This window comes from Euphorbia lathyris, chromosome 1 (assembly GCF_963576675.1).
Source record: "Euphorbia lathyris chromosome 1, ddEupLath1.1, whole genome shotgun sequence".
Taxonomy (NCBI): Eukaryota; Viridiplantae; Streptophyta; class Magnoliopsida; order Malpighiales; family Euphorbiaceae; genus Euphorbia; species Euphorbia lathyris.
In genome coordinates, this window is record NC_088910.1 from 56,553,235 (window position 1) to 56,564,702 (window position 11,468).

The 11,468-nt window shown below is 39.4% G+C and overlaps 1 protein-coding gene across 1 annotated transcript; it reads right to left on the minus strand.

The window, feature by feature from the left end:
* Positions 1-405: 405 nt before the first annotated feature.
* Positions 406-3,212, minus strand: LOC136234005 (putative pentatricopeptide repeat-containing protein At1g68930). Its single transcript, XM_066023755.1, has one exon. The coding sequence runs from the start codon at positions 2,997-2,999 to the stop codon at positions 768-770; it is 2,232 nt and encodes a 743-aa protein (XP_065879827.1). The 5' UTR covers positions 3,000-3,212; the 3' UTR covers positions 406-767.
* Between the last annotated feature and the right edge of the window lie 8,256 nt (positions 3,213-11,468).

Below are 11,468 nucleotides of genomic sequence, written 5' to 3' on the forward strand. Positions count from 1 at the left end.
ATGATTCATTTACCTGTCGATATTCCTAGTACCAGCTAGTATTGCTTGTCTCGAAGATTATTTTTTTCTTAAGTTCTGCAGTGTTTCGAACAGAATTCATATTTTTTCTACTCAGCAAGTATATTGTTTTTCATCAAGTCAAATTACCTGAATACAAGTTCTTAAGGAAAATCAGAATAACGATTGAAAACTATACAGTACAACTGTCTTGACCAAGCAAACATGAGGAAGAAAACATTTTCTTTCTCAAATATAGGTCCACAAAACTTAAAGATGATAAAACAAATGTCAGCAGTAGCTTCCAGCAGCCAACATAATCTGAATCCAGCTCAAGGAACTACACATACTCTGCCATTTGACATGCATGTGCTTTAAAAACTATACTGTTAAATAAGTAAATATATGCATACAACTATTAATGTATGAATTAGAGATAGAAATAAATATTATGTGGAGAAGCTACCAGAACACAGATGACATGTGAGTTGCTCAGTTGTCAACACAGACAATTTCTTAAAAACACACATCAAGTTTGTGCATACCAGTGTTTTTAACTGAGGAGATCATTGACATCAATTCTGAATTTTCTTTTACATAAAGAAATATTGTTGATCCAGGAAGACAAATAGAAGTTCAGGTGCTCCAAAATATGCCACGTTAATTGCCTAATCTCCTTCCAGCCCACCAAATCATCGATCTTGGTCATTCTCCTCACTAAAATCAGATTTTTAACATCCTCTGTAGCTTTGGACAGTAAGAGAACCATATCACCAGAAATCTCCACATGAACATGTTCCATCTTTGAATAAATGGAAGCGGACAGCATCTCTAACAAGTATTTCTCTCTGAGTTACCTTGGAAATATATTTAGTGGCAGTGTGACAATCCCCACATACCCTCAGATTTTTAACTACTCGTATGGGAAGGACACTAGGAATAAATATCAGCCCAAAAGCAATTGCAAGCTTCTCACTATGTCGGTTAAGCATCTTGATCTTCTCTGATTCCTCAACATCATGAAGAACGGAACTAGTATCTGGCACATAGCCTTCCTCTATGATGTCTTGGTTCAATTTATCTAATTTGGCATTTATCTGATCATAAAATGGACTTGACAGGTCATCAGCTGAGAAAAGGTGAACTTTGTTCTTATACTTGATCCAACTAAATCCGGGTTCCTTTCGGGCTCCTCTATCTCTCATTCCTTTTCTTAGTTGCGCTACATCATTCCATTCTCCTTTTGCAGCATATATGCTTGAAAGTAAGACATAACCTGCTGGGTTGTGGGGCTCTAGTTCAAGAAGAGACTGACCTGCCCATTTTCCTATTTCCATGTTACCGTAAAACCTACAAGAACTGAGCAAAGTAGACCAACCAATTGCATCCGGACAGAAAGGCATATTTTTAATGAAATTTTTGGCTTCTTCTAACTTCCCAGCTCGACTGAAAAGGTCAATCATGCAAGTATAGTGATCAGGACCTGGACGTAATCCATGTTCTTTCAATGATTTGAAATAATGCTGTCCTCTTTCCACCAATCCTGCTCTACTGCAAGCAGAGAGAACCCCAATGAATGTAACAGCATCAGGTTTCAAGCCATGGGCCAGCATCCTTTCAAACAATTCTATTGTCTCATTGGCTTTTCCAAATTGAGCATAACTTGTAATCAATGCTGTCCATGAGACTTCATCTCTCAAGTTCATTTCATTGAACAAGTGAGTGGACTCTTCTATGCTTCCACATTTACCATACAAAGTAACAAGTGCATTGGAAACTGTTACAAAAGAAATCAAGCCGGTAATTAAGGCTCGACAATGAAACTGAGCACCCTCTTCTAAGCTGGCTAGGTTCGCACATGAACTTATTACACTTCCTAGAGTAAAATCATCAGGCTCTATCCCGTGTCTCTGCATATCACAGTAAATTCTAACAGCTTCTTCACTCAAGCCATTCTGCCCATAACCCACTAACATTGCAGTCCATGATACAACATTCCTATGTGTCATTCTCTTAAAAACGGCTTCTGCATACTGTACATTTTTGCACTTGGAGTACATGTCAACAAGTGCACTACCCACAAATACATTATCCTTATAATTGCTCCTAATTATGAATGCATGAATTTGTTTGCCCTCTTCTACGGCAGTCTGGCCCGCACAGGCAGTCAACACACTACCGAAAGTATACTGATCCATAGATAGCCCTTCTAGTCTCATTTGTCTAAACAAATCAATAGCCTCTATCTGGAGTCCATTTTGAATTAGCCCCGTAATCATTGTTGTCCATGAAATAGAATCTTTTTCTTTCATACCATGAAACAGCATCTTTGAATCCTCTACCATTCCACATCGTAAAAACCCTGTAATCATCGTGTTATGCACTACGACGTTCCTCTGTGGCATCTCATCAAAAACCTGTTTCCCCTCATAAACTAAACCCAATTTAGCATACATATCCACCAAAGGACTACCCACAAAAACATAAGCAGCAAACCCAAATTTCACTATTTGCCCATGAATCTGCCTGCCTAAATCAACACAACGTCGAGCCAACGCCAACCCAAGCATGGTCGAGAATGTAATCCTATTCAAATTGGTAACTCCATCTCTCAACATGGAGTTATAAGACTTAACAGCCTGACTAACCGAACCGTTACAGGCATAGCCTGAAATAAGAGAGTTCCAAGAGACCCCATCTCGATTAGGCATGAAATTGAATATTTCTTGCATTTCTAAGAGATGCCCAGTTTTTGAATAAGCAGTAAGAATAGCATTCCATGAAAAAAGATTTGGGTGCGGCATTTCCTCGAATAGGTGGCGTGCATATTTCAAGTTGCCCAGTTTGCCATATGTGTTTATGAGGTTGTTATATAAGAAAGGTTCTGGATTTATAAGGGTCTTAATTAAATGGCAATGGAGCTTCTTGGCCTGCTTGTGATTTCTTGTTTCGCAGCAGAATTTTAGTAAGGAGCAATAGTGATTGGTGGAGGTGGACCTCATGATTGTTTGTGGCTGCCTTGGCTACTAAATTTGGCGGGAAATATGTCCGTTAATACGGAAACAAAAAGCAAAATGAAAGAGTAGAAAATAAATTTCAAGTATTAACTGCTCTTTCTTCTTTCAATTTCTTCCATGATACCGAGGATTTGAGAATTTAAAAGCTACCTTACCTGGTTGACCAAACACAGGCAAGATAGAATAGAATCGAACATCGTCAAGCTCAATCATTTTGGTTTTTATATTATTAATTTTGTTTTATTAAAAAAATGGGTTAATTACAAAACTGGCTGAGAAGTCATTTTGGTTTTTATATTATTAATTTTGTTTTATAAAAAGAATGGGTTAGTTACAAAACTGGCACAATTGAGAAGCGAGTTTAGATTTTCAGACTCGTTACCATACAAATAGAATAAAATAAGTAGATCCATGCCTTTATGTACATTGGAGCTCACAAGCCTAATTTAGCCGCTAAGCATTAATCGAAAACCAAATAAGCTATTGATATTTATTGTTGAACCATATTTGTCAGCGACCCTCAAGTAAAGTTAGGGTCAGAGTTATCCACACTATCAGTTGACATGACAATATCAAACTAGACATTTTTTTTTTTTTTTTTTTTATCAATAAATCGAACTTAGATTATAAACGACAATCAACATCAATACAAGCCGACAAACACACTGGATAACCGGATCTAAAAAACTGAGGACCAACCAAACTAGATCCACATTTTGCAAGCTCATGGGCGGCTATATTCATAGCACGACCCTCAAAAATAAAATTCGACTCAAAAAATGAACTCGCAATAGAACGAATCGAATTAACAACAACATCCATATAGCTAACATCCCTAGCCGCTAAAATCGCCTCAACAGCCACCTCACAATCCGACGAAACAACAATCCTCTCGATACCACAATGACTCGCAAACACCAACCCATTTAGTATCGCAAGTAGCTCCGCATGTAATGCCGACCAGCACCGTCCCAACGGACACGTACCACACATCAACACATCACCTCTAAAATCCCTCGCCAAAAATCCCGCAAAGCCCCAACCGCCATCCGCAAAAAACGCAGCATCACAATTAAGCTTAATAATCGGATCAACCGGCGCCAACCATAATACCATTCCCTCCCGCCTTTGCCTCCTTTGTTCACCTCCCCGATCCGCCACCTCAACCACAACATTATCCACACCCGCCATAAACGCCCTATCCTCAAGGGGTCGCTCACCATGATTGACACGGTTATGATCGAACATAGCATCCACAAAATAGCACAAAACCGAGAAAAATCCACCATCGAAACAGCATTACAAACAGCCTCAATCCAGTCCAAACATGATTCACCATCAATTTTATAAATTTTGACAGAAAAACCACTCAATTTCCATCTTCTCCTAGAGAACATACAATATTTCATTAAATGAATTAATGAAACACAATTCAGCCCACAAAAAATACACAAACCTGAAACCGGAAGCTTCATCCGAATAAGATTCTCCGCACAAGGCAAAAACTCCTTACAACATGACCATACCAAATGAATAACCTTCAGCGGCAAATTTAACTTCCATAAATGCTTCCATAAACTACGGGGACCCTTCGACCCACCGGGCATACCACAGAAAACCGCATTCCTAACAAGAGCTACTTGATAACCCGATTTAACTGTATACTGACCATCACGAGAGGAAGGCCAAAAGAATTTATCAGTAGCAAAAGCCCGAAGGGGAAGACTCAAAATGGCTTCGGCATCCTCCTTATAAAAACAATTATTCACTGCCGCCGAATTCCACAACCCTGACCCAGGAATAATCAAAGAACTCACCAATTCCGAAGATGGAGAATTTCTACATCCCAAAGGACGACCACACGGAATAATCGGCACCCATCGATCAACAAATATTTTTATCTCACTACCATCCCCCACTCGCCACATTCCACCTTGCAACAAAATCGTACGAACGCTAATTAACGACCTCCACACATAGCTATCCGACGCCCTACAAGAAACCGAATCCCATGTCAGATCCCACAAATATTTAGCCCGAAAAACCCACGAACAGAGAGCATCCGGCTGATCAATAATCCTCCATAACTGTTTCACCAATAGAGCCTGATTAAAGGAAAATAAATGCCTAAATCCCAAGCCACCATCTTCCTTATCAACACACAATTTATTCCACCGAGCCCAGTGAATTGAACGTTTATTCCCAACATCACCCCACCAATATCGCGCAACAATCGCTTGCATTTCATCACAAAGTGTTTTCGGAACCAAAAAACAGCTCATAACGAATTGCGGAATAGCAAACGCAACCGCTTTAATCAACACCTCCTTACCTCCTCTTGAAAGAAATCTTTCATTCCATCCACTCACTCTCTTCAACAACCGATCCCTAAGGTATTTAAAAATTACTTTTTTTGATCTCCCTAAAATTGTAGGAAGCCCCAAATATTTAGGGAACACGTTAACAGCCCGAACACCCATAAAGTACCTTAAGTTCTCCTTAAACTCCTCATTCAAATTGGAACTAAAACTGATTTCAGATTTATCCAAATTCACACATTGCCCCGAAGCATTCCCATATAAAGCCAAAATCCTCTTCACCACCACCATTTCCTCAAAGGATGCTTTAAAGAAAATCAATGAGTCATCGGCAAAGAAAAGATGAGTAATCATCGGCCCCCCCGCCCCCGGACAAATACCATGTAAGTTTCGATCCACCTCAGCTTTCTTAATCAAAGATGAAAAACCTTCCGCACATATTAAAAACAAATAGGGTGATATTGGGTCTCCCTGACGAAGCCCCCGACTAGGAATAACAAATCCTTTAGGCACCCCATTGATAAGAAATGAAAAAGAAGCTGAAGAGATACACTTTATAACAATATTCACAAACATATCCGGAAAACCCATCCTTTTCATGACCAACTCAACAAATGACCACTCAACTCTATCATAAGCCTTACTCATATCCAACTTAAGAGCACAAAACCCATTCCTCCCATGACACTTATACTTCATAGAATGAAACATCTCAAATGCAATAAGCGCATTGTCAGTTATAAGCCGGCCCGGAACAAAAGCACACTGAGTTGGACTAATTACTTTATCCAACAACCCTTTCATCCGATTAGCCAACACTTTAGACACCAACTTATAAATGACATTACACAAACTAATAGGACGGAGATCCTTCATAGAACAAGGAGACTTAACTTTGGGGATAAGAGTAATAAACGTATGATTGAAATTAGGAGGAAAGCACATACCGTTCAACACATTTAGGACAATACCAATCACCACATCACCAACAATATCCCAATAAGTCGTATAAAAAAGAGCAGGCATACCGTCAGGACCCGGGGCTTTCGTCGGATGCATTTGATCCAAGGCACATTTCACCTCATCAGCAGTAAAAGCCGCACTTAAAAACTCCCCATCCTTCGTACTGATCGTGGAATTAATTGCCTCCCAATCAAAATCTGAACATATCGGAGAGGAAGAAGAGAATAACTGCTGATAATAAGAAATAACAATCGATTCAATTCCCTCCTCAGACTCACACCAAACCCCATGTTCATCTTTTAGCTTATGCAGAGCATTGCATTTTTTCCTTGAACTAGCCTTGCTATGAAAAAATTTCGTATTACGATCCCCTTCCTTCAACTAAGTAACTCGAGATCGTTGCCTCCAAAGCATTTCTTCCTTCTCCATCAAATTCCCAAGCTTAACAGACAGCCGCTTAATTTCAGAATCCACAGCATCAGAACCAACACGACATTGCAATGAATCCAAAGTCTCAGACACTTTACTAATATTTTTCCCAATGTGACCAACCACATCTCTGTTCCACACACTTAATCTATCACCACAATTAGCAATACGACCCATAATCCCTCTATCATTCGCCAACTGATCATCCACCCAAGCTTCCTCAATTACGTCTCTACAACCCGATTCATTTACCCAAAATTTTTCAAACCTGAAAATCCTCCGACCAGACTTCATCTTTCCCATAGAATCGAGAAGAATAGGTGCGTGATCAGAACAAGCACGAGCAAGATGAAAGACACCCGAGTTGGGAAAAATACCATCCCATTCCACCGACCTCAAGAATCGGTCGAGGCGCTCTCTAATTCTCCCAACCCCACTTCTCCCATTAGACCACGTAAAAGAACAACCCTTAAACCCCAAATCAAACAAATCACAATCCTCAAGACATTTCCGGAAAGCATCCTGCATCCGATTAACGACCTGCCGACCACCTTCTTTTTCAAAAGAATATAACACTTCATTAAAGTCACCAAAACACAACCAAGGCAGTTGTTCCCTAACATGTAAATCCCTCATCATACCCCATGTCTGATGCTTATTAACACCTTCCGACCAACCATACACCCCTGATCCTCTCCAAATAATCACCCCCTGATCATCCCACACACCAAAATGGATACAATGGTTAGAAAACCCCATAATATCCACAAGAAGCCCTTTATCCCACATCAAAATCAGACCACCAGCCCTTCCAACAGCAGAAACAGAGAAGAAATAGAAGTTAGCAAACCTTCGTTTTAAACCATCCACTTCCTTTTGATTTAGTCTAGATTCCATAATAAAAACTAAATCAGGGCAGTTGCGCCTCACCAGCCGCGCAAGAGCATGAATCGTCCGGGGGTTGCCCAGCCCCTGGACATTCCAACTTAAGATTTTCATAATCCCGGGCGGGGCTGAATCACAGCCTCCGCCAAAATATCACCCACGTCAATACACATTTCATCAATCTTAGCCTTCTTCGAATTATTAGCCCTACCAAATTCCAGCCAATCTTCATTAACATCACTGTTTAATTTTCTTTTTGACATACCTTTATCCAAACACAGAGAAATCCTACCCGTATCACTCGAAACACAGACCGGACTCCGTCTCTCTCTTGCCAAATTTTTCAATTTGACTCTTTTCCCAACCTTAGCCTTCATCTTCCCCTCCTCAATCCCACGCATCTCACCACCACCAACATTAATTAGCCCAACACTCTTACTACTCCCCCATCCAACTTTTGATCATGATTACCAACATCCACATATTGCTTTAGGAGATCAATCCCCACCGATTCCACCCTCCCCTTCCCCGTATCAAGATCCTTACAAACCTCAACACTCACCATCCCATCAACCGTGCAACCACCCTCCCCCTCATCATTACCCTTTACTTTATCCAAACTAGAAAAACCATATCTAAACCCACATTTTTAAGTGCACAATCATCCATAACCAACTTACGACAACTTCTATTCCTATCAGCAGGAATATCCACAATAGGCTTGGAAGAACTGTCACAAATCTTAACTGACCTTGTCTTAATAGGGGAAGCCCAGAAGAATTGACTGAACGGCCATTCAGAACCAACATAATCCTCAGGCCCATCCACACAATCATCATAACTATGGCCTAATTTACCACACCAATAACAAAAATTAGGAAGCCTTTCATACCTAAACGCAACCCAAACACAAGTCCCCTTACTATTTTTAACCATAACACCTCTCATAAGAGCCTTATTCACATCAATCAAAACTCTAACTCTCACACAATTGCACCAAGAATTCACATCATCTTCATCAATAGCAACAACTTTCCCAATCCGTTGCCCAACAGCCTTAATCGATTCTAAATCCCTTCTATTCAAACGCAAATTCAAGATACGAACCCAAAAACCGCAAGAATCCAACACAAACTCATCCGGTTGTTCAACACCAGTTACTTCCTGAAACATCACCAATTGCCTTTCAAAATGCCATGGCCCTTCATTCAAGACTCTATCCATATCCCTTTTATTCCCAAATTCACACAAAAACAATCTATCCCCAAATACTTTCAATTCAAACGACTGAATCCTCCAACCAATACGAAAAGCTTGCGCCATACCTTTGAGGTTCAACGGCTTGTGCGAAAGGACCCTGCCAATCACCCCGAATTTTCGCACCTGCGCTTTCTCAGAACTTCCCGATCCAAGATCCAAAACTTCGCTTTCCGATTCCGACAATCGAACCTGCTTCATCATCCTACCAATCTGCTCAGCCATGAAAAAGACGAAAAAGAGGAAAGGAATCGACCAGAAAATAGAAAAAAGAATCGACCAAAAATGGCAAAAAAAAACCTCACCCTGCCAGCCCTAACAGAGAAGGAGAGAGAGAGTCCAAAAAGGCATTTTATCAACGAACCAAACTAGACACTTTCATTGTTTACCTTTTCGAAATACTTTTAATATATATATTATTACTTAACACCACTTATAATTCAATTCTCATCCTTTGTGTAATTTAATTTCAATTTCATATATCAATCTAATGTCCAAATTTTTCATGTAAGTATTTTGTTGATTTTACATTCATAAATTCTTTTATATAGTTTAATTTTGTGTATTTTAAGTTAGTTTATACATTAGGAGATTGAAATTTGTAAGATATATCCAACTTGATGGGTTCACAGTTTGCGATTTTGCTTCGCGGAACCGTAAACTGCAAAGAAATTGGCTTCGCAGATTCGTAAACTGCGAAGCCCAAGCCTCCGCAGTGCGGATGTTTTGGGTTTATAAGAATAGAGTTCACAATTAATTTAACTGTGAATCGCATTTTTTTGTCATGTTCCGCAATTGTTTGAATTGCGAAAATAATGATACTTTTGATTGTTTTTCTTTAATTTATTTTGACAATGTGTTTGTTTCTCAACAATAGCACTATGTCAATCGACCCTGTTTTATGTTTGATCATGTGGAACGACCAGTGAAAAACAGAGGGAAAATCCATGACATGCGTGGGTAGTGAATCGAAGTTGCTTCAGCTTTCACAACAAATCAACTTCAAGATTTTCGAGATTTTACAAGAGAGAGTCTACACTTTTGCACGTGTAGATTCAACCTCATTTGACCTATATATGGCAATGCAAACAACTTATGATCCAAACAAAGTTCTTGGCTTAGTAGTACCTATTGTTGATTCTAGTGATGTTCAGCGCTTCATAAAGTATTGATGAATGAATCCAAGCGATGTCATCCCACTATATGTTACTTTTGAACCGCGAACAATAGATGCACAACTACCACGATTTATGAAGAAGGAGAATGTTGGGACGAGTAACCTCTCGGAAGATTACGCCCAAACCATGTGCCAGTTCAATCAAGTTGTGGATATGCTAGACTTTTGCTTTCCCGAAGTCCAATACTACTCAAAACTTTCAATTCGAACATTTTTTGCTTTTGTGGGATTCTTCGGATGTTCAGTCATTTATAATTGAATTTCATACTTAGATTGTTATTCCTAACTGGCTAAAAAGGAGAGTGGATTCATTATTTTCTTCGTCCTTTTGCGTACAAGAAAGAGTTAGTTTTCCTTTCTACATGGGATATTATCATACATACGAGAAGAAGGCCTTCCACAAACTTACAAAAATTTGCTAACGCGCGCTTCCCCGGCAGGATGAAAGGTGGGAGAACTGGTCTCTTCCCGGTCTTGCTTCTTGCTTTGCTTACTTAGTTATGCTCTCTTGCTTACAAAAGACCCGATCCAAGAAACCGTTGAAGTTGATATTCATCAGCCAGACAAAGAAAAGATCATAGATTTGAACCTCACATCCAACTCTGATTTAGATGATATAACCGAGAATCCATTTTTTATCCTGAAGAAACGATATATGAAGAAGATATTTGGGGTCCTTATAACCCCAATAATGATGATGATGATGAACAAACTATTCAGAAGAAACAACCTCTTCGTTAAGGTGTTCCCGAAACAAATGAATGAGCTAACCATGTCTCATTAAGTATCTATGAGACGGATGATGAAGAAAGAAGAAAGAAGAGGACTGATCCATTTCGATGGCTGCTAGAGGTCCATGATGCACATGTGTTTCCTATTATATCTAGTGCATCAAAAAGGGTGATCGAATTAAAGGTGCATGACATATTCTCAAACAAATGAGAATTGCAAGATGCAACATATTCGAATGGAAAGTGTACAAATTTAACAAGTATTTGTTTGAAGTTAGATGTAAGCATGATGATAAATATAAATGGTGGGCTAAAGCTATTATGATACAGGATTTCGATATGTTCAGTCTTCAAAGAATGGATGAAATAAACCAACACATATGTGCCAGAGATCAAATATTATCACATCACAAGCAAGCAGGTAAACGAGTTACCGGCATACTACTTACAGATAAGTTTAATCTCGAGGATAGGGTGTATCGACCAAAGGTCATTGTTAAAGATTTTGAAAAAGTGTACAAATCAACATGTATTACATGCAAGATTGGGGAGCAAGATGTTGGGCTTTAGAAGATGTTGGTGGTTCATCAGAAGAGTCATATATGTTGTTAGTGGACTACTGCGAGACATTGAAGAAATGCAATCTAGGTACGGTGGCCCATATTGAAACTGATGATGATGATGATCACTTCAA